Consider the following 23,461-nt stretch of genomic DNA (forward strand, 5'->3'; position numbering starts at 1 on the left):
TCTGTCTTCAAATATAGCTGTGTTCTGAGTTCGTCAGGGCTACAACATCAATATATGAGCTTTTTGGTGACTACAGTTGAGCCCATACATCAGTGTAGATGTCTTTTCCTGGGTTGCTTATAGCGGTAAGCCTGATTGCCAAGACAGCTGACCCACCACACCACTTCCTATGGGCCCAAAGGTGCACCTTCCAGTTTTTTTCCTCAGTCCCCAGAGAAGTCCCGGAGCCTCACGCGCCCTGTTGCCAAGGGACTGTCTAGGTTTCAGACAGCTGTCATCCTTCCGTACATGGGATTCTCTGAGCTTTCATTTTAAACTATATGTATATGCTAAGACAGGATCTCACAAGCTAGCCTCAAACTCACAGAGTTCCACCTGCCTCTGCCTTTTAAGGGTTGGCATTTAACATTTTCAAAAGTCATGATTTTTTTTTAAACTTCAAATTTTTAGATTGTTAGAGTAGAAAAATAAAAGACACTGAAGTGTAAGGCACATGGAGTGTGGGGCAGGGTAGAGGATGGAGGAATGAGTCTGTAGTGCTTTTAAAATGGCTTTAAATCTTTTGTTTGGTGCCATAAAACTAAGTATGTCTGCTTTTCTATAAACTTGTATTGTGAATTTTTAAATAATTTTATATAATTGTAAATTATAAAATTCAAACAAAAATCTTTCCCAATCCATATAATTCAAAATACGGTAATCCCTGCACAGCATGTTAAACTCTTGAAATGCACGGGGCTGCAGTCTCTCTGGAATTGGGGCTGCTGACTAGGTCTCTGTATGGAAGAGTAGATGAAAAGGTACCCAAGTGCTCCCGACCACCCCCATGGCCACTGTGCTTTCTACCTGCTGGATGGGTGAGGCCCCCTCCCCCAGTGAAAACATACTGTGTTACAGGGGCTTACAGGTGCTACTGCAGAAGTGCAGCTCTTCTGTGAGATGCACCCTGACTCTGGCATGATGGTAACCTATTAAAAATACTCTCTCTTTAAAGCAATTTAGCTTTGATATAGCTGAAGAAGCATCTAAAGTCTGCCTGGCTCATCTTTTCACATACCAGGATTTTGATATGGGAACTCTTGGATTAGCTTACGTTGGTTCTCCTAGAGCAAACAGTCACGGAGGGGTTTGCCCGAAAGGTACGTCTCATTTGCATTGTCATGACACTGAGCGAGATGAAAGAGAAAGGCAATAGGTTATGTGTCAGAAGCAACTGTTTTCTGTTCTTTTTCCTTTAGCTTACTACAGCCCAGTTGGGAAGAAAAACATTTATTTGAACAGTGGTCTGACTAGTACAAAAAATTATGGTAAAACCATCCTTACAAAGGTACGTTCCTTGATATTTTTTAAAAGAACTTTATTAAAAAATGTTTTTACATATGTGTGTGCATGCGTGCACAGGTGTGTACAGCATGGGTCCTTACAGACACCGGGAGAGGCTGTTGGTACTGCAGGAGGTGTTACTAGGTGGTCGTGAGTGGTCTAAGTGGTGCTGGGAATTGAACATGCAGCCTCTGCAAGAGCAGCAAGTGCTTTTAACCACTGAGCCATCTCTCCAGCCTGTGTTTTTATTTTTTGTTTTAAAACAGTATGGATTGGGAGTGCGTTGCATTACAGTCTCAGTTACATATTTATACTGGGATCTTTAAAAAAGTAGTCCCTACTTGGTTGATCTTGTGGCTGGTGTGTCTGTCCTTCTGTATTTGAGGGCATTGCTCCGCTGTCTACTTGCATTCATGTGCTGTTAGAAGAAATAGGAGTCTTTAGTCTCTCTGATCTTTTGTTTTTCCCTAAGAGATTTTTATATCTTGTTTTATTTAGGGTCTGGAGATGTAGCTCAGTAGAGCCCTTGCCTAGCATGTAGCATATAAAACCTGGGACAGTGATGCACACTTACAGCCCCAGCACTTGGGGATGGGGTAGAGGCAGGAGCATAAGCATTTCAAGATTGCTCTCAGCTCCATACTAAGTTCAAGGCCAGTTTGGGATACTTGAGACCTGTCTTAAAACACAGAACAAAACAAAATCCTTGTTTCTGTGTAGATGTATCCTGCTCTTCCAGAGGACCTGAGTTTGGTTCCCAGCACCAGGAATCCGACACCCTCTTCTGGCCTCCCCACACAGACAGTATGCACATAACTAAGATAATTTTTTTTAATTAGCATAACATTTCCTTTTTCCCCCCCTCCTTTGTGAGGGCAGGTGGATCCTTCTAGATCTAGATACTTTGTCTTTGTGCAGAATGTTTATTTTTTTTTGTTTGGTGTGTTTTTGGTGAGACAGAGTCTCACTTGAGTTTGAGCTTCTCCTGCATCATTCACCCAAGTGCTGGGATTGCAGGCCTGTAGCAACAGCCTGGTGTGAAAGCATTCTTTTTTTTTTTATTGATTTTTATTGAGCTCTACATTTTTCTCTGCTCTCCTCCCTGCCTCTCCCCTCTCCTTCAACCCTCTCCCAAGGTCCCCATGCTTCCAATTTACTTAGGAGATCTTGTCTTTTTCTACTTCCCATATAGATTAGATCTATGTATGTCTCTTTTAGTGTCCTCATTGTTGTCTATGTTCTCTGGGATTGTGATTTGTAGGCTGGTTTTCTTTGCTTTGTTTAAAAGCCACTTATGAGTGAGTACATATGATAATTGTCTTTTTGGATTTGAGTTACCTCAATCAAAATAATGGTTTTTAGCTCCGTCCATTTGCCTGCAAATTTCAAGGTGTCGTTATTTTCTTCTGCTGTGTAGTACTCCATTGTTTAAATGTACCACATTTTCCTTATCCATTCTTTGGTCAAAGGGCATATAGGTTGTTTCCAGGTTCTGGCTATGACAAACAAAGCTGCTATGAATATAGTTGAGCACATGTCCTTGTGGCATGATTGAGCATCCTTTGGATATATACCCAAAAGTAGTATTACTGGGTCTTGACGAAGGTTGTTTCCTAATTTTCTGAGAAATAACCGTACTGATATCCAAAGGGGCTGTACCAGCCTGCACTCCCACCAGCAATGCAGAAATGCTCCCTTTTACCCGACATCCTCTCCAGCATAAGTTGTCATCAGTGTTTTTGATGTTGGCCATTCTTACAGGTTTAAGATGGAATCTCAGAGTTGTTTTGATTTGCATTTCTCTGATGACTAAGGATGTTGAGCATTTCCTTAAGTGTCTTTCAACCATTTTAGATTCCTCTGTTGAGAGTTCTCTGTTTAGATCTACACTCTATTCATTTATTCATTCATTCATTCATTCATTCATTCATTCATTTATTTATGTTTTTCGAGACAGGGTTTCTCTGTGGCTTTGGAGCCTGTCCTGGAACTAGCTCTGTAGACCAGGCTGGTCTCAGTCAGTTTCTCTCCCTCCCTCCCTCCCCCCCACTCCTCAGTAACACACACATACACGATGGGTATATGTGGGCGTGGACCACTTACGGGAGTCATTCTGCTTCCATTTGATCTGATAAATGTAGCATGGGCCAAACTGGCAAAAGTAGATGATGGTTACATATTCTCTTTGCCTAATTCTTAAGGAAGCTGACCTGGTTACAACTCATGAATTGGGACACAATTTTGGAGCAGAACACGATCCTGATGGGCTAGCAGAATGTGCCCCAAATGAGGACCAGGGAGGAAAGTACGTTATGTACCCCATAGCTGTGAGTGGTGACCATGAGAACAATAAGGTATGTGTGCTCTGATTGTCTCTAGGGGTGGGAAAGAAGGCTATGTGATGTTATTAGACAGGGGCTTGGGGAAGTATCCATTCCTCAATGTTTTTCTTATAGGTGGACTGTCAAATGCAGTAGGAACTTAATGTCATTGGGCAGTTTTGTCAAGGTTAAACACATGCAAATTTGGGTTCATTATGAAAGTTACAGTAGTGACTTTTGTCAAGGTCCTGCTTTTGAGGGTGTTCGGTTCAGCCTTAAAAGGACCTGACCACTTTATTTACTATTTGTTACTCGTTTCACTTTAGCAGTATTTCCCAGTTTGCTGTTAGCAGCCTCCCTCGTGAGTTTTCTTGATAATCATTTTTTTAATTAGGTGAAAAGAACTGTAGGACATAAATGAGGTGGTTCTTTGATTTCACCTGGACAAACGGCCCTGTTTGCTACTAGATGGGCCAACGAGCAGGTGCTCCGAAGTGCTACATGAGCTGTGCAGTGATGTTACTGGAAAGAAAGAAGGGATGCTGAGGGTCCCTGAAGAAAGAGAGGTTATAATTAAAGGTGCAAACAGAAGACTGGGATTTAGAGACTGGGGTCAGAGGCAGTGGCAGGCTGGTCTCTGCGTGCTCAGTGCTGTCTAGGTGCTGGAGCCCCATTGTTTGAAAGTCTAACTGTGAATGAAGAGGTATTCTTCTAGCTGTGGGGGTGTAGGTCCTGATCTAAGCTAAGATCACTAGCCATTCTGACCTGCGGGGTATGGTGGGGTACTTCTTTAACCCCAGCTCTTGAGAAAGGCAGATGTATCTGAGTTCAAGGCTGTGTTGGTCTAGATAGGGAGCTCCAGCCCTGAGCCACACGATGGTGACCCTTGTCTTAAAAGCCCTAGCCATTTTGTATCAAATAAAGGGAAACCATGTTGTAGCATCTTTCCAGAGTTTGTGCTCCAACACTAGTGAGTGGAAGAGAGACAACTCCTGAGAGGCTTCTATGCTGGGTTCAGTTTGTATTCATTTTATTCTCTTAATAAAGTGGTTCTTGACCTTCTAATGCTGCAACCCTTCAATACAGTCCTTCAGGTTGTGGTGACCCCCAACTGTAAAATTATTTTCATTACTACTTTATAACTGTAATTTTGCTACAGTTATGAATCATAATGTAAATATCTAATATGTAGGATATCTGATAGCTATCCCAAAGGGGTCTCAGTCCATAGGTTGAGAACCATTGCTCTAAAATCACAAGGTAGGGTCAGGAAGCAGCAAGGTTTTCCAGAGGTGCAAGTGACAATCAGCAGTGGGCCATTGTTTCAGCTATTTCTCTAGGTAATTCTGTTCCAGGGCAGTGACCACTTGACATAATAGCTCAGTGGTTACATTGATGGTGACTTCACAGTAAGTATTTGTCTAAAGAAGCACAGACCTACTTGGGAATGAATTTTATCTTGCTCTTTTCGATTCTCATGACCCTTTTTCCTCTTAAGATGTTTTCAAACTGCAGTAAACAGTCCATCTACAAAACCATAGAAAGTAAGGCTCCGGAGTGCTTTCAGGAGCGCAGCAACAAGGTGTGTGGTAACTCCAGGGTGGATGAAGGAGAAGAGTGTGACCCGGGCATCATGTACCTGAACAACGACACCTGCTGCAATAGTGACTGCACGCTCAAGCCAGGTGTGCAGTGCAGGTGAGAAGTGTCCTAAAGAGAGAATGGGGGTGGGTAATGAGGGTCCGGATGACAAGACATTGTGATTAGGCACTTGAACCTGTGCGCGTGCAAGTGCAGTACTTTATGGAAGATATTTAAACCTGTGTGGTTTTTTTAATCTTTAACCTTGCTTGCATGACCATTGACACAGAATTCCCTTTTGTGTTTTTTTTAATTAATTTTTTGAGACATAGTCTCATTATATTAAATTCTATATATAGGTAGACCAGGCTAGCATGGACTCACAGAGATCCACCTACCTTTGCCTCCCTAGTGCTTAAGATTTATTTTTATTTTAAAATCAAGCTTGATAGTAACTGCCTTTACTAGCTATCTCAGTGGAGTTTAAGAAAATTTTAAAGCCAGGCATGGTGTGGTATGCCTTTAATCTCAGTACTTGAAAGGCAGAGGGAGGCAGATCTTTTGTGTGTTCAAATCTAGCCTCGTGTACATAGTGAGCTCCAGGACAGCCAAAGCTACACAATGAGACCCCATCTGGGGGGAAAAAATCTTCTAAAACAAAAAGTTGATTCAGCAAGGTTACTCATGGCTATGTCTTTTATAGCAGCAAAGTATCAGAACAATCCAAGATGGTAATATTAGGATACAAATTGTTATTGTGTATCCATGTAATAGAATATTGTAGAGTACTGTTTAATGATATTAAGCAGATTCCAGATTGGTAGGTACTTAATTATTTTTTAGGTGCCTGATGGACCAGTGTTTGGTGAATTATCTATCTGTATATTGTAGGTTCTAGTAGGGAGTGGGATGGGACTCAGGCTCCTTTGTTTCATAACCACTGGTGCATCCCTGGTTTTTTTCTTAACTAGCTAGTGAAAACCAAGAATACCAAAAAGGTGATTGCTGTATGTACTATTTCTTGCTGAGGTGCAGCATTGATGTTGCCTTTCCCACATCAGGAAGGGATACACGCAGTGCAGATGCTCCAGAGGAGTCAGGAAGTGCAATAGTGACTTGGCCCTGGGGTCTTGCTTCAGTGTTCGGGTCACTAACACAACCATAGCCTTAGATGTTGGGCTGCCATTGCATTGAATGGTGTTTGTCTGCTCTTCCATAGTGATAGGAACAGTCCTTGCTGTAAAAATTGTCAGTTTGAGACAGCCCAGAAGAAGTGCCAGGAGGCCATTAATGCTACTTGCAAAGGCGTGTCTTACTGCACAGGTATGCGTTTCTGTTGCTTCTCCAGGTATCCTGTAGTGTGTGAACATGTATTTGAAAATCAGGGTCAAGTTTCCTTCAGGTCAAAGCAGTGCCCTAAGCCCTTGCTGTTGACTAGTGCCTGGCAACTGCTGTGCCCTGGGAACTGTTGACCTGGGCTGAGTTTTAATTGGTGTTTGCCTCCAGGGAACAGCAGTGAGTGCCCCCCACCAGGAGATGCGGAAGATGACACTGTGTGCTTGGACCTTGGCAAGTGCAAGGCAGGAAAGTGCATCCCCTTCTGCAAGAGAGAGCAGGAGCTGGAGCCATGTGCGTGCAGTGGTGAGTGCTTTCTGAGTCCTGGAGGTGCAGAGCTTCCGTTCTTTGTCTGTTGCTCCCTGCTGCTTATCAAAGTGGGGGAACCAAACAAGTGGATGAGGAAAGCAAGACACACTAGTGTCTGAAGACAGATATCTCTGTTCAGATCCTGGCTCCCACCAACCTGTGTTCCCACTCCATTTCAGACCTGTGGCAGGCAGGCAGGGAGGCAGGCTTGAGGGTAGAATGGGAAGGCATTGGAGGGCAGGGGAACTGTCCTCCCCCCTTACATGCCATAAAAAGCACAAAGGCAGCAGTAGCTCTGTTCCCATACAGGAAACACTTGGACTTAACCAAAGCCATTCTAGGATCTAAGTCCAGTAGGTGGGATTTTCAGAATTGTGTGTGTGTGTGCGCGCACACACGCACACACACGCATATACAGTCAAAAGATCCCTTGAGGGATCAGTTCTCACCTCAAACCATATAGATCTCAGGAATCAAACTCAGGTCTTCAAGTTGTCAGCCAGTGCCTTTACCTACTTTGCCCCCTAGGTGGAACTTTTGACGATGCCATCAAGGCCTGCTACCCCTCTTGCCCCTGTTTGGGCAGGCTGGGAAAGTAGCCTTTTTAGTGCCTTACAGTTCTCCTTGGTTTCCCATGCTCTTATTTTTGGAATCACTAGGCCCGAAGGGAGGCTTAAGGACATCCAGGGCCTGGCTAGACTCTAAATTCCACTCCACTGTGGACCTGGTAGATTGATGACAGTTCTCTGTTCCATATAGAGACGTCACCATTAAATCATGAGGCTGGGAACTCATTCATGCACTGGACTGAGCAGTTCCTCCTGGTTGGTTACTGTAAGAACAGCTGGTGTGCAGCTCAGCAACAGAGAATCTGCTTAGCATGCATGCACGTGGCCCTTGGTTTGAGCCACGGCACTTCAGCAAATGATTGAGTGACTGACAGCAGGCTTGCAGTGCCTTGGAAAGAGTCCCAGTAAACCTTTGCTTGCTTTGTGTTCTACTTGGCTTTCTTCCTGAAGATAAACTTAGATTGCCCCCTAGAGCAAGCTCAGACTGTGGAGGGTAAACTTTTCAAGCTGGGTGTCTGCAGTTCACCTGGTACTGTTGACTTAGCCCAGGTGTTGTGTCCAGGCTGTGATGCTCATGTCACTCACTGGCAGTCACTCAGCCCCACACCACAGGTAGTCAGTTGTGTTGCAGCTACATTGGCTCAGGGCAGGATAGGCTTTACACTGAGGAGTCAGAGAAGGAAACTGACAGGGAGCTAGGAATGCTGGGCCAGAGGGACACATTTGCAAGAACATTATGCAGGTTTGGACAGAGAGGACACTATCGTTTTTAATCAGACTTTTCTATTCAGAATCTCACTTTGTGCTCACTCTGTAGACCAGGCCAGCTGTGTAGTCACAGAGATGCCCGCCTCTGATCCCCAACTGCTGGGATTAAAGGTGTGTGCTATCACACCCAGCTAATAATTATTTTAGCTTGAAAGCTGAGGAATTATGAATTCAGAAGCCATTTCAGCCCATTTTCTTCTCATGATTGTGTACCTGGATCCCAAGCCATCACATCTGCCATGCGATGAACCCTCAGCCTTGGGTAGTACCAGCTTTTCACATCTAGGAGTGAGGTAAGAGTCTGGGAGTTGAGGAAGCCTGTGGTAGACTCTTGTCAGCCACGTGTTTCTCTTTCAGACACTGACAACTCATGCAAGGTGTGCTGCAGGAACCTCTCTGGCCCCTGTGTGCCCTACGTCGATGCAGAGCAGAAGAACTTATTTTTGAGAAAAGGGAAGCCCTGTACAGTGGGGTTTTGCGACATGAATGTAAGTATTATGTTCCAACTTTTCTGTACTGTGGGAGTCTGACCTGCTGTGGAATTCTGCATCTGCAGAGAGCACAGGGTCTGAGTGAGGCAACCTAAGCAGCCTTGGTCCCTTGCTCCTCAGTGCTACAGAGTCAGACACAGCTTGAGCACTCTTGTAGTCTGCGTCCATTGTCCCGGCCAGGAAATCAGGGCTCTGTCTGAAGCCAGCTGCCTGCCCTCCAGCCCCTCTCCAGCCTGCTCTCACATGGAGTTCCAGGCCAGCCGGGGTTACTCCCAAGATCTGGTCTCAAATAACACGTGAGCTCCCTCCCCAGGTCTTCTGTTTCTGAGCTCAGTTTCAAACTCCAGTGACTCTAGAACACCTGCCGACTTCCTCTGTGGGCATTCATTGAAAGCAGGCACTGGTCAGAAAGATCAAAAGGGAGCACCTGCATTTGGATTGCTTCTGATTGCAAACTCAAGTACTAAGCATAGAAAGCCGTCCTGTCCACCATGTATATAATCTATATATTATTCTAACTGGGTACTCCTAGATGACAGTTTTCTTGAGCCTTATCTTGGTTATTCCGAGAGTGGACTTTTAGGCTGGGTATGGCAACAGACTCCTTCTTAGCCATTAAGAAAATAGACAAGTCCAGTTCTGAGATACACAGGATACCCTGTCTGAACACCCTCATCCCCACCAGTGCACCAAATATTCTAAGGGACTAATTGTGAAAGTGCTAATTACCCAACCTCCTTTCTCGGGTATCTTCATATTGGAATTATCATGCTGTGTTCAAGATGGGCTACCCAGTGAAAGTTATTTCTATGCCCATTGTCTTTCTGCGGCTTCATTAGTTTTAAACGTGTTTGGGATAGCACAGTATGTTTTCTCCTTACAGGGCAAATGTGAAAAACGAGTACAGGATGTAATTGAGCGATTTTGGGATTTCATTGACCAATTGAGCATCAACACTTTCGGTAAGTGAAATATTTTTGGTAAGTGAAATATTTTCTGTATTTACCAAGAGCTGTGATTTCCATGGCAACTCAGGCGTGGTGCAGAATTTGTGCTGTGATTCTATGACAGAAGACATATTTGTTATGAAGTAACTCTGTTGGGGATTAGAGAGATGGCTCAGGGTTAACAACACTGGTTATTTCTTCCAGAGGATCTGAGTTCAGTTCCCAGCACCCATGTGGTGGTTCATAATTATCTGAAATGCCAGTTCTGAGGAATCCGACACCCTTTACTGGCCTTCCAGGGCACTGCATTCATATGTGCACAGACATATGTAGAGGCAGAATACATCAAAGTAATGGTTAAAAGCTGGGCATGGTAGCACATGCCTTTAATCCTAGCTCTTGGGAGGCAGGAGGACTTGAGTTTGAGTCCAGCCTGGTCAACAAAGTGAGTTCCAGGAAAGCCAGGGCTATTAAACATGGAAACCCTGTCCTGAAAAACCACACACACACACACACACACACACACACACACACAGTTATATTTAAAAAATGCTTTGTAGGCTAAGACAAAACTCACTCATCCATCCTTATGTATCTTGCATGCATGAGTTTTTAGAGAGTGGTCCAACTGAACTTGGTTCAGTCTTGTGATCCTATTTGAGCTATTTACCCGTAGGTCTCAGGTTTTGCAGAAGGCAAAACTCCCTAGAATTCTAATATAAAAGTAGTAATCTTCAGGTAATAAAAGTATTGTCTCCTAAGCATGGTGTGCTGTGTCTCTTTGGCACTGTGGACACAGGAAGCAGGCATAATACTCTCTAGTTCCTTCACCCCCAAACACAGCCTGACCATGATACTCAAGAGTGTTTGGTAGTCGACTTGTGAGGTATGTGGTTGAGTGTTCACTGTTTGGAATTGTTCACAGGAAAGTTTTTGGCAGACAACATCGTAGGGTCCGTCCTGGTTTTCTCCTTGATATTCTGGATTCCTTTCAGCATTCTTGTCCACTGTGTGGTAAGTGATCAAACATTTTACAGAGATGTCGAGCAGCTCCAGGTTGAAAGATAGATGTGAGTGTTGCCAGTGCTGTCGTGAGTGTTCTGTGACAGAACCTCGGAGCCTGCCTGACGATCTTTAAACCGAATGGGACTGGATACTTAGCTCAGCTAGTAGAGGGCTTCTGGAGCTTGCCCAGGGCCGTGTGTTCTTCCCCAGTACTGAGTAAACTAGGGCATGCACTCAGGAGGACCAAGAGCTCCATAGTGACCTCATGGGTCCCTGTCAGCATGAGACACCTGCTGCCAGACCCATGCTCTTTCCCAGGACCTAGATGGTGGAAGGAGAGAATTGACTCCCCAAGTGGTCCTCCTCCCTCCACAGCCAGGTTTTAGCTTGTAGGCTATGGCTCACTCACACACAACATACAGTTTTTAAAGTGTGTGTGTATTCTTAAACATAGGAGAGTATTTAGCTGGCCTTGCCTGTGACGTATAGTCAACAGGAGCACTGTTTTGGCTGGCTTGGTTTTAGGGGAACAAGTACAAACACTGCAGACATTCCCCATGTGCTGTGGAGATTGTTGACAGTCTCGTCTTCACAAATAAGTTAACAGTTAAATATTAAATTAGACTTTGTCTTTAGAACTCCGGGCACTTTATACATTGTGAGTCTTAAAAAATTTACCTTGCGGGCTGGAGAGATGGCTCAGTGGTTAAGAGCTGGCTGCTCTTCCAGAAGTCCTGAGTTCAATTCCCAGCAACCAACCACATGATGGCTCACAACCATCCGGAATGAGATCTGGTGCTCTCTTTTGGCGTGAGGGCGTACATGGAAGCTGAATGTTGTATACATTCTTTAAAAAACAACTTACCTTGCATGAATAGGGAGTAGGTGCCTTACAGGTGAAAGATGAGTCTTGGTGTCTGAAGCTCTCAGTGTGGAAGGCACTGGCACTTGTACTGAGGCAGAGCTGCTGTCGTAGTGACAGACCCGAGGCTTTGTTAGAAGATGCGTCTTAGGACAGCATTGGCATCCCTCCCCAGGGCTGCTGCTGCATGTTGAGCAGATCTTGTGTTCACTGAAAGGTGTACGTGTGGACCATGAAGCTGATCTTGGTGGCTTGTTTCTAGCCACAGAACGCATTCATGTCACCAGACATCAAGTTGTGGCCCAATTCTTGGTGCTGCCTTTCCCTTTGTTAGTTAGCATTCAGCCTCCTGCAGAAATACAGTGTGGGGGATCAAGATTCGGTTCTGTGAAAGAGTCAGGACCGAGGGAGGCCACGAACCTTAACCTTTGCCAACTGTCCCAATGCACAGGCATGTGGATATGGGCAAACCCACTTGTCCTTCTACCCACAGTGTAAGACGTCTTTGAAAGCAGGACTTAAAGTCCCTCCTCTATGTACCCTCGCCACTGTTGTGTAGAGCAGCACTTCTTTCCTAGGAGCTGAAGTGCCTTCTCAGCTAGCGAACCTGTCCCTGGGGGTCAGGTTCGTGATAGTGTGGAGGGGTGGCAGGTAAAACAAGGCCTCACATGCTGGGCCACTGCCCCAGTGCTGAGCCGTACCCCTGCCGCCCTGCCCTGCAGTAGAGGGTCTGTGTTCACTCAGCCTTGGAGTAGTGGACAGGAAGCAGTACTGCTTGAGGGTTGGGCTCCTAGTTTTAATGACATTTTTACTTCCTGTTCTTTGTAGGATAAGAAACTGGACAAACAGTATGAATCCCTGTCTCTGTTTCACCACAGCGTAAGTACACACAGAAAACCAGAGCAGGCCTCAGCTCTTCCCTCCCAGGAAGGATTGGGTGTTGAGTGGTCCTGAGAAAGTGGCTTAGTCACAGGGGTGGAAAGCTGAGAGGAACCCTGGTCTCCCAAAAAACAGGTGCTGACCCAGCCTCTCAGTTTTTCCGTCACGGATTTTGGTAGACTCAAGGTGTGGGAGTCTCTCCTGGTCCTTGAGCGCTGCCCAGGGCTACTGTGGGGGAAGGTAACAATTTAACAGTGACCTTTGACTCATTTCTCCCCACCCTTTGGACCATGCCTTTCCAGAACATTGAGATGCTCAGCAGCATGGATTCGGCGTCTGTTCGCATTATCAAGCCTTTTCCTGCACCCCAGACTCCAGGTCGTCTGCAGCCCCTGCAGCCCCTGCAGCCGGCCTCCATGATGCCGCCAGTGTCTGCGGCTCCCAAACTGGAGCACCAGAGGATGGACACCATCCAGGAAGACCCCAGCACAGACTCGCATGTGGACGACGATGGCTTTGAGAAGGACCCCTTCCCCAACAGCAGTGCAGCTGCCAAGTCCTTTGAGGACCTCACAGACCACCCAGTGACCAGGAGCGAGAAGGCGGCCTCCTTTAAGCTGCAGCGCCAGAACCGAGTTGACAGCAAGGAGACAGAGTGCTAGTGAGGAGCCTCGCCCTGCTCCAGGACGTACATGCGCAGATGCTCTAAGAGCCGACCTAAACCAAACAATGCCCCCAGGAACACGCAAGCAACCTAGCAGATGCTGGTCATGTGACATGACCGTCACATGACATCCTGTGTAGGTATAGGCCCTTTGAAGGGGTGAGGTAAATCTGGCTCATTTCAGGTTTTGGGTTTTTTCTTTTATAATCTAAAATCTCCTTTGACCTGTGGTGCAAAAACAGAAACTAAGGCTGGATGGAGTCCTTGGTGACAGCGCTGACCATCTGCAGTCTGTCTCTCTGTAATGGTCCCCTGGCCACAGTTCTTAGTGAGGGTAACTGGAACCAACAGACTTATTCTCTCTTTGCCTTTAAGTAAAAGCAGAGGAACCTGGTTATATGTACATTGTTCCCTAATGTGGCCTGTCTTGGCACTGGAACACTTAGGACCATGCTGACTTAAGGATGGTCCTGTCCAGGATGAAGACTCGAGCTTTAGGTGAGGTCTGCAGTAACAGCCGCGTGTGTGTAGAGATGGCCTACAAAGTGTAAGAAGACAATTCAATATTGAGCTACATCTGTTACGAGCTCTGTACTCCAGTCCCAGGGGATCAGATGCCCTCTTCTGACCTCTGCGGCACCAGGCAGGCATGTGGTGCACAGACATGCAGGCAAAATACTCACATAAAATAAAAAGCCCAGTGCTGTAAGAAATTTCGGTATCCACGAAACCTATCCTGCCTCAACCCCCAATGAGAAGGACACGGCTGCGGTGTCAGCTTGCCTGAGTGAGCAGGCACTCTTACAGGCCACCTGGGGCCCAGCCCCAGCAAGTAGGTACTACACGACCTCTGGCTTTAGTGCGTCAGGATCCTGGGTGCTCTGTACTTACTGTGTGAAGGATGAAAGCCATTAGCCTGGATTCTGGTTTCTATAAAGTCTACTTACAAAAGCATTTGTTCTAAGAGTCGAAATGTGCTCACCAGCCAACACGTTTTAACCAAGATAACTTGTAATCTCTGAGGACAACTAACCAGACCTGTGCCTTGTCTCTCCGAGGATGTCTGTTACACTAATACTTGAATGTGTACCTTGTGGTATTTGCTCTTAACTAGCCATGGTAGCCTTACATTTTGAGGATTTGCTATAAGGTGAGTAGGGTGTGTGGGTGTTTGTATGAATCAAAGTTTTGGAAAACCATTTTTATAAAATTATGACTTTTAAAACAAACCAAAAATGTCTTTTTTTTTTTTTGCCATGTACAGGATTAACAAGCTGCTCAGGGTATATTCTGTAGCTGTGGCTGTTTCAATAAATACTGAACATCAAAACAAAATGGGTCAAGAACAACATTTCCCTGAAAAATAAGTTATTTACACTGGCAAACGTTAATGGGTTTTTTGATCAAAAGTCATGAATGGGGTAGGGGGCTGGAGAGATGGCCTGGTGGTTAAGAGCACTGGCTGCTCTTCCAGAGGATCCAGGTTCAGTTCCCAGCACCCACATGGCAGCTCACAACTGTAACTCCAGTTCAAGGGGATCTGACACCCTCACACAGACATACATGCAGGCAAAACACCAGTGCATATAAAGATGTTAATCTTGAAAAAATGTTTAATTAGCTTCTAGATGTTTGTGAATTACCAACTGGGAAGGTTTCCCGGGCCGACTAATGGTCTCCGTCCCCCAGCAGACTCAACTCGGGCTTTGCTTCCTCCACATCCTTCCAGTAGGGAAGCAGCCATGGCAGAGAGGAGAGTTTCTTGTCCAGCAGCGGCCAGAGGTTTAAGAACAGAAACTCGTTTCCCACTGGTGATAAATGCAGGCCATCTGATAGATAGGATGAGAAGTCCTGTAAGGAGAGGAGTAACGTGTCATGTGGCTTCCTGGGGTTGGCCCTTGTGTTTGTGCACAGACCAGTGACTGGGACCACAATGGCCTCAGAGTTTCTGTACAGGTACAAGACCCTTGCTGCCTGTGCTTCTGTGTCCAACAGACCCATATTCCTGGGTCTCAGGCTTAATGAAGGCCTATGATTCACAGCATTAAGAAGGCGCAGGATCCTCCTAGGATGTGGGCAGGTTGGAGGTGACAAGAACTTGGACTACAATAGGAAGGCTGCGTAGAGTCTAGTCTCCCAGCACTCCTGCCTAAACCCAGGATTTACTCGGAGGAATCTTCCTTTGCCTAACCGCCATGGAGACTGTTTAGAGAGGAGAACTCCAGTTCGAGTGGCCTTTCCCACCTGGATGGTCCCGGATTACTGATCTGTCAGGAAGATGCTCTTAGTCCTGGACCTAGACTAGAAAACTTAACTAAACTGGGAAAGGCTTGAGTAAAACTAGGCAGTGGTAGAAGACACCCTTCCTGAACTTCCGGAGGAAAGGGTACACACATATCATGGTGGCACAAGGAGGCCAAAGGACAGTTTGTAGGAGTTGGTGCTCTCCAACCACCAAGGAGGTGTTTGGGGTCAAGCTCAGGTCATCAGGCCTGGCAGTTAGGTGCCTTTCCCAGCTGAGCCGTCCTGCTGGCCCTGGAGCAGATTAAGCACTGAGCCTGCCGTGGCCCTTCCACTAAGGGAACAAAGCTCAGTGAAGGGTGCCGAGGACCACTGGAGTCCCGGGGCTCCGAGAGCCTCCAGAGATGATGTTCTCAAGTCAGCGGCTACTGGGCATCCTGAACTGACGGTCTCTGCCTTCCGGCACCAGTCCAGGCTGTGCTCTGTCACCTTCCAGTAAGGGAACAGCACCACGTCCCTCTTTACAGATCAGCTGTAACGTCAGACCCGGGTCCGTGGAGGCCGGGATGGATTGAGAATCGGGAGGGCGAAAGGTTAGTGTGTGGTTTGGTGACTGTGGGCTGGGGGCTATCCTTAGTCGACACAGCAAAACCAAACAGCTGTGAAGAACAAAACCCGGGTTGAGGGGGTTCTCCTTTGCCCGAGCACTTCAAACACCACAGCCCCGTCCCTCAGCACCACAAGGAGATGCCCCTAAAGAGCAAGCACTTTACTAAGGAATAAAAAGTAGGGAAAGACCCAGCAGATTGCTTAGCAGGTGCTCAGTCCCCAGCACCCACTTCCAGGGTGGAGGTGGGAAGTTCAGAAATTCAAGGTCATCCTCAGCCACAAAGCCAAGTTCCAGGCCAGCCTGGGATTATGAGACCTTGTCTCAAAAGGGGGGAGGGGCTGAAAGCAGACCAGGAACCAGGAATGGGGTGGAACCTGAAGGTCGTCACTGTCCTCTCCCTACAGCAGCCTTGTCTAGGTGTGAACAGCTGGAACCAAGCCCGGGACTTGAAAGCCCGCCTTCCCCATCACTTCAGGCACCAGACCCGGCCTCCTTGCTGCCCAGGACTCCATGGATACGGAGATTGGGCCTCGTGTGGATAATGCTGCCAGAAAACTAGGTGAGTGGACAGCCGCGTCCTCTGTCAGCGCATGGATGTGCAGCCAGCCGCATGCAACCTCCAGCTGCCCTCCTGAGCACTGCGCCTCACAACAACTTTCTCCCTGTGTATTGTTCTCGGGCTCTAGGACAAAATAATTCAACGAGATGGCATCTCAAGCTGTGGATTTTGTTAGTCAATAAATGTTGCCGTTTTATCTGAGCTCTGTTCTGCTCTTACAGGCCCAAATTTGGCCCTTTATGGTGTACTATGGCAATCTCTAGCTGAGGTTCTGGTTGCCTGCCAGGCCTCTTGACTGCCCGGTTCTTACGCTCTTCTTCTGGAAAAGCTTGACTTGAGTCACGGTTTTACGTCAAATGTGCTCCGAGCTAAGGTTGGCCTTGAACTCTTGACCCTTCCACCCTTGCCTCCTGCATTCTGGGTTACATGCCTGTCTGAAGAGCCCTTCCAGGAGAGCTGCACATACCTGCTTTATGTCTGTGATCCTGAAAGGACTGAGAAAACGACAGTACCTGGTTGTCCTTCTGCATCAGGGTCCACAGGTCAAGGACATCCGTCCCACAGTCTCTGGCTGCGTGTACACATGCATTAGCATATTCACCCACAACTGCGTTCAGGCGATTTAGTTTGCACCCTGTCGGGAAAACCCCACAGCGTCACTGGCACACTTACTGCTGGTCCAGTTTCCAAGCAGCACTGATGCCAGCCTGCTTGGGGGTTATGACAGCGGCACTGCTCTGCACGGGGGAGGAGCAGCCAGCTGTATGCAGCATCTAGAAGCTTCTGAGGCACCAGGTTTGGGGTGCAGAGGCTAACCAGCTAGAGAACAGACTGCAGTGAGCTGGGAAAGGGACAAGATAGGCATGGTTAGAAAGAGACGTCGAGACCATGAGATGCACGGTGTCTGCAGAGACCAGTCATCGCCCGAGCCTGCTCCTACACAGCTGTGCCTGCGAACACCATGCGCAGCCACTCTGAGGCTCTCAGCCTGTGACGGCCATACCTATCTCATTCATGCTGTTGTTTTTTGTTTTGTTTTTGTCAAGACAGGGTTTCTCTGTGTAACAGCCCTAGCTGTCCTGGAACTTGCTCTTTAGAGAAGGCTGGCTTAGAACTCACAGAGATCCACCTGCCTCTACCTCCCAAGTGCTAGGATTAAAGGCGTGTGCCACCACTGCCCAGCTCATGCAGATTCTAGTACAAAATGTGCACACTTAGCCAAGCACATGCTGCCTACCTCCCAGTCTAGGATGAAGGCTGACTTCCCAGGGCATAGGGCAAGCCTGACCATCTTGGAAGAGCTGGGAAGAACCTCAGGAGTGCAGGTGGCTAAGGGAGGGATGTGGGGTACAGTAGGAGCCAGGCTGTCTAGCTGCAAGAGAAGGCATGAATGACTCTTCCCTAGTTTTGGCTGCTGACGGGTGCTGAAAGGCCATTATTGTGTCCCGGTCAAACCCGTCCTCTGGATCCAAGCAGCTGAGACAAGAGTCCATAGTACACCTCTCCGGTCCAGCAGCTGGACCAGAGCTTGACTGCAGGTGCCTTGCCCATGCCTGACCCAGCTGCTGCAGCTGGCAGTGGGCCTTGTGTGCCTCTTAGTGTCTGGCAACTATACAGACAGTGGGTGACAGGGCACCGATGCCCTCCTGATTCACACACCAGAATCCCCGCCCCACTTCATATCTAGAACAATCTAGAGTAAGACACCCGGAGTCGATCCTTTTGAGTTTGTACATTGGTTGTGACAGGACCCTGGAGTGGAAGCCCTCAGCCCTGCATGCAGCTGTGACACGCCAAGCGTGCTCACTCACCTTTCAGGATGCATTCCTTCTCCCAGGCTGCTTCGTGCAGCGGGGGCGGGGTGATGAGGATGACTCGTTCCTGGGGGATGCCCGCAGACGTCAGGTACTGCACCATGTCCCGCAAGTTCGCTCTGTACTCGTCCAGTGGGACGTGCTGCTTGGGGTTCTCACCTGTTCAAGACATGCGCACTCAGTCTGAACAGTTTCCAAAACAGCAAATGAGATGAATGGACTTCTGTAGCTTTTTAAATTGTTTTTTGAGAGTTTCTAGCCCAGACAGGTTCTAAATTCACTAGATAGTAAAATGGGGTTTCCTTTTGTAGCCCCGATAGCTGAGATCTCCTGTCCCACCTCCCAGGTGCTGGGGCTAAAGGCCGGCACGCCTCATGCAGCCCTGGTTTTATGGAGTGCTGGAGAAGGAACTGAACTCGGTACTGTATACTGTACATACCAGACAGGCACTCTTCAACATCCCTGGGCCTTTGTGAGGTCTTGTTGTTTGTTTTTTGAGATAGGGTTTCTTTGTGTAGCTTTGGAACTCCCTCTTTAAACCAGCCTGGCTTCGAACTCACAGTGCTGAGATTAAAGGTGTGTGCCACCATTGTCGGTAGGCCTTTGTGTTTTGAGACAGGATCTTACCCTTTTTCAGGCTTAACTTGGAGCCTTCCGGTGCACAGACCACACACATGTGCCACCCCTCACAGGCAGGAATATATTGTTTGCAGATTTACAGTGTAACTGAGGAACTTTTGAGCACCAAAGACAAAGACAAGATCCCCTCCTCTTCAAACGTTACCAAAACCGCTCACAGCTCAGACCGCAGAGGCTGGCTAGGGCATTTTGAATGTCCTGGTCTCTAGGTCCTCTACCATCAGCAAGGCTGGATCTATAGGTTGTGACATAAGACTGCCCCCATTTAGCCAGGCAGTAGTGGTGCACGACTTTAATCCCAGCATTCGGGAGGCAGAGGCAGGAGGATCTCTGTGAGTTCGAGGCCAGCCTGGTCTACAAGAGCTAGTTCTGGGACAGGCCCCAAGGTACAGAGAAACCCTGTCTCAAACAAAAACAAAACAAAAAGACTGCCCCAGCTTCAATCCTGCCTATCACTGACTGGTCATTTCAGCTTAGAAAAATGCTTAGCTTTCTGAAGCTTAGTGTCCTCACTGGGGAACGAGGGCAACGGCAGCTCTGCCTCTTAGGATAGCAGTGAAAACAGACAAGTGTGGAAAGCACAGGCTGCACACAAGCACGGGGTGCTCTCTCTGCAGACTCCGTGCAAACCACAGGAAGTAAAAAGCAAAGCCACCCATGAGCCTGCCATCCAAGTCACTGCTGGAGATAGGATGTGTTCCTGGCCAGTCTTTCCCTGTACCATGTGTAATTTAAGAACAAAACAAAAACAACCAAACAACAACAACAACAAAAAAAAAAAAACCAGTAACAGGCCAGGCTGTGGCACGACCCCATCCCAGCACTTGAGAGGTAGAGGCAGGAGGATCAACTAGCCTTAGCTACCTAGTGAGTTTAGAGCCAGCCTGGGCTACAGGAGACCTTGTCTCTAACAAAGAGACAATGCTTTCTTGCCAGAGGGAGCACGTCCCGTCCCAGAGACCAGCCCTCTGCTGGCCACTGTACCAGCTGAGGACACCAGAGTGCAGGAACAATCAATCAAACACCATTTCAGGTGGGCCAACAAGGCAGTTATGTAGAAAATGAGCCCTAGAGGACCCGAGCCAACTCTAACCACATCAAAGCCAAAAGAAACCCTACACAGGTGAGTTCCAGGGACGCCCTGTTCTCTGGAAAACTCTCTACTGGGAGATACATATAAACATGTATTTGCTCGAGTCCAGGAAAAACAGGAATGAGCTAGAAACGCCCTTACCTTTGAGAGAGGAGTCGTTGGCACCGAAGAAGACGGTAACTGCCACTGGGGTTTCCACACTGTTCTCCTTCCTAATTAGTCTTGGGAGGATAATCTTGGCCCATCTGGTGTTGTAACCTGAAAATCCACGATTCAGAACGTCACATTTTCTGAAATAAAATTGATTTAAAAAGACAGGTTATAAGTAAAGAGTGGCTTCCTTGTAGTGCTTAGACCCTGCTCAATCCCCCAAACCCCTCAATAAGATATGAATTCCATACAAGGGGCTAATTCTATAGATGTTTATGGCCCCTCGGAGTTCATCTCAAATGGACTTCCTGATGGGTGATAATCCGGGCAAGTAGAAAATGTCAGCGATCCTCTAACAGGCGGAAACTCAGTGGTTTGGAGGATTACAGGTAGACATCCAGACAACACGAGTGCCCCCTGATCTCACACGGTGGCAAACTCGATCCAGAGAGCCTGCCTCTGTTCCTCTAACACGCACTGAGGAGGAAAGGAGCTAACAGGCAAAACCCACTGTTTGCGTCTTCACTCTTCAGACCAAGCTTCCCTAGGAAGCAGCTGAGTACGATCTGGGAACAGGGAACCGTCCTCACCTGACAAGTCGGTCAGCCAGCAATGCGCCCCATCCACCCGGCTGGAAAGAAAACTGAAGAGAAAAGCCGGTTACTACCCACTCGGCCAGACACAATGGCAAAGGTAGGGGCTACATCTTGACACCCCCCAAGCTTCTTGCCTTCCTTGCTTGGGAAGGGATCTTGGGAGGGACACTGTGGCTGCACTTGGTAGCTCTCTGGAAACGCATGGACCCGAGCCAGTCATCTACACTTTACTGCGACTTCGCATTAGAGGCATTCGTTATCCAGGTTTGTCGAGTTGGGAGATGACACCGCGTTATCCCACTCCACAGCTGAAAGCCAAGGAAGTCAATGCTCAACTGATTTCCCTAACAGTTGTGGCAGTCCTCTGGCAGCAACACGCCATCACAACTACTTACAAAAACCTAAAAAAAAATGTTGCCAATTACTAGGGAAAGCCATGCGTGAGCATTAGAAAAGCACTGGGGAGCGGTTTTCCTATCTCTGCGAAGGAAGGCATCCTGAGGAACTTCCTTAATTGGGGGTTAAACGGTCTCAGATACCGGGATTACTTTCCCGTACTGCTGGAATCATTTTGTTTTCAAACACTTGGTACAGGACCTGGGTCGCGGGAGGAAACGAGAGGTGAACTAGTGGGTTCGAAGTTCAAAGTGCCTTCAGTCAGGAACACGTAGGAGACTTCGGGACCTCTAAGCACCCCATGCACCCCCGACGCGCAGTGGGTCATCTAAACCCTCCGTGAACCCCACGAGCACCGGGCCGTCTAAACCCGCTGTGCACCCCCGACAGAGCACCGAGCCATCTAAAGTCCTCCTGAAAAGATGCGGTTTCGGGCACCCGGAACGTCCACACCAGCCCGCGAAGGTGCACGGCCAGCAGAGCATGAGGGGAAACAGCACCGAGCCCGTCCGACACGCGCAGACGCAACCGAGGGTGCAGTGGGTACCTGGGTGATGGAGTCCCCGAAAAGCAACACGCGAGGCCAGAGCAAAGAGCTCCCGCCAGCAACACGCTCGCACAGCGCCATGGTGCCGGGCTCCGAACACCGCGCCGGATGTGGAGCCTCCGGGGGGCGGAGCCAGCCGTGGGCGGAGCCTGGCGGATCTGGTCTTCTGTTTCTCCCGCCGGCTTTTCTGGGCCCCGTGAGTCGGTAGATCGGGGCTGTGGGGGCCCACTCACCCTCTACTCCATCGCTCTGTGACCGGCGATAGCTGGGGTGCCCTGGGTTCTTAGAGAAGCTCCGTGTGCCCAGCGCAGGCTGGCGGAGCTGAGACCCGCTTCGGCAGGCCTGCTCGTCCATCTCCGGCCACGCCCAAGTGGGGCTCGCCTCTCCTTGGTTACTGGCCTCGATGGACACAGTGAGGAGACAACTTGGAAAGCCCGAGCTGTCCAGGAACCCTCACTCCAGACTGCCCGATTCCAAAGCATTAAAACGGAATGTTTAGCTCTAATAAATTTTTGTATGCTATGGGGGCCCTAGACTTTTGGTATAGGCCAAAGACATGGGAATTGGGCTGTTTTACAGAAATCTCATAAAGTCAGACTTATACTTTGTTACCAGAGCGCAGGAGTATTTACACACCTACGAGGGGAGGTGCACCGGCCAGGTTACAGTCGCGCGATTCTGTGGCTTGACTGTGCGTTGAGGATGAGGCTCTAGCCAACTCCAGGAGAAAGGTGAGGACCACTGGGAGCCACCACCCGCTCCAGCCAGTACTTTAGGAAACGAGACTAACGAGCTGATCTACACATCTGTAAAAAAGCTAGCTCTGAGCTGACATGCGGATCCCATACAAAGGAGCGTCCTGAAAGCAGTGGCTTTGAACACATAAGCAAGGAATTCGGTAAGGGTGGAGAAAGGTTTCAAACCTGTGGCACAGTATTTGCTTTCAATTCAAGGCACAGGTATGCCAGAATGGACACTGCTTTTCCTTTCGGAGTCTGCGCAGCTGCTAGATCTTAGGATTTCAGCTAGTGCTGCAAACACCTGCAGGTAGAACCAATACTCAAGAGGCGGCTCCCTGAGAACAGCTCAAAACCAACGGGCGAATTAGTCAGTGGTCCAGCAGGATTCAAGCCATTTGATGCTGAAGGAAACAGGCACCCCAGAGAAACTAAGGTATTTTACTTGAGGTAACAGAGGTAAAGCCAAGAGTGTACAAAAGTTCAAGGGCAGGGGATCAAGGTAGTCAGTGCACGGGCGTCAGGGACTCGTACAGCCGCTGGGCGGCCAGCTCCACCATTTCTCGGAGGGACTCGTCATCCTCACTTCCTTCTTCACATTCTACAACCTGGAAGTGAAAGCACAAACCTCAGCCTGGAGTCACTGGTGAATAAAGTGAACACTCTAAGCCCCGAGGCTGCTGCCAGGATGCAGCCTCTCTCTCCTGTGCACCTGTGGTAGGCAGTGTCCCTGACCACAGTGACTGGACAGCCAAAGGGATGGGGCACGAACAGACTCCCAGGCCAGAGCCCCTCCATCTATCCAGCACAAGTAACTCTACACAAGTTAGTCTGTGTGGCACGGATTTAGCGGCTATGGATGTGGTAAATTATTCTCCATCTGGGGCTAATTTGGCTCAAACTAACCATCTTCTGGTGGCCCTGCCTTACTGCTGCTGTTGTTTTTTAAAGGTAACGTTAGTCTCACTCTACAGACAGGCTTCAAACTTGCTGAAACTCAGGCCAGACTCCTGAGCAGTAGCCTT

At 48.1% G+C, this 23,461-nt stretch overlaps 3 protein-coding genes across 6 annotated transcripts in view; 1 reads left to right on the forward strand and 2 right to left on the reverse strand.

Annotated features, from left to right (window-relative positions):
- Positions 1-14,401, forward strand: part of Adam17 (ADAM metallopeptidase domain 17) — a 53,857-nt gene extending 39,456 nt beyond the window's left edge. Inside the window, exons 9-19 of one of the 3 annotated variants that reach the window (XM_075984076.1) lie at positions 995-1,139; positions 1,239-1,327; positions 3,525-3,677; positions 5,143-5,342; positions 6,445-6,548; positions 6,732-6,866; positions 8,564-8,694; positions 9,581-9,659; positions 10,570-10,658; positions 12,340-12,390; positions 12,693-14,381. In XM_075984076.1, coding sequence (XP_075840191.1) covers positions 995-1,139; positions 1,239-1,327; positions 3,525-3,677; positions 5,143-5,342; positions 6,445-6,548; positions 6,732-6,866; positions 8,564-8,694; positions 9,581-9,659; positions 10,570-10,658; positions 12,340-12,390; positions 12,693-13,052 — 1,536 coding nt within the window. In that variant the 3' untranslated portion in view covers positions 13,053-14,381. Of the gene's footprint in view, positions 1-994; positions 1,140-1,238; positions 1,328-3,524; positions 3,678-5,142; positions 5,343-6,444; positions 6,549-6,731; positions 6,867-8,563; positions 8,695-9,580; positions 9,660-10,569; positions 10,659-12,339; positions 12,391-12,692 lie in introns of all 3 variants that reach the window. The other 2 variants (XM_075984077.1, XM_075984078.1) reach the window with 2 other exon arrangements.
- A 248-nt stretch (positions 14,402-14,649) lies between these two features.
- Iah1 (isoamyl acetate hydrolyzing esterase 1 (putative)) lies at positions 14,650-22,132 on the reverse strand. The gene is made up of 6 exons (XM_075984081.1): positions 21,700-22,132; positions 20,751-20,803; positions 20,152-20,300; positions 18,276-18,437; positions 16,977-17,098; positions 14,650-14,905 (listed from the first exon to the last, which is right to left on the reverse strand). The coding sequence occupies exons 1-6, from the start codon at positions 22,051-22,053 to the stop codon at positions 14,723-14,725; spliced, it is 1,023 nt and encodes a 340-aa protein (XP_075840196.1). The 5' UTR covers positions 22,054-22,132; the 3' UTR covers positions 14,650-14,722.
- Positions 22,133-22,861: 729 nt separating this feature from the next.
- The window catches only part of Cpsf3 (cleavage and polyadenylation specific factor 3), a 31,806-nt gene continuing 31,206 nt past the window's right edge, over positions 22,862-23,461 (reverse strand). For both annotated transcript variants that reach the window (XR_012911653.1, XM_075984080.1), the window contains exon 18: positions 22,862-23,044. Coding sequence is in view for 1 of the 2 variants with exons in the window: in XM_075984080.1 (XP_075840195.1) it covers positions 22,943-23,044 (102 nt within the window). In the remaining variant the exon portion in view is untranslated. The remainder of the gene's footprint in view (positions 23,045-23,461) is intronic.

Source organism: Microtus pennsylvanicus, chromosome 8, assembly GCF_037038515.1.
Source record: "Microtus pennsylvanicus isolate mMicPen1 chromosome 8, mMicPen1.hap1, whole genome shotgun sequence".
NCBI lineage: Eukaryota > Metazoa > Chordata > Mammalia > Rodentia > Cricetidae > Microtus > Microtus pennsylvanicus.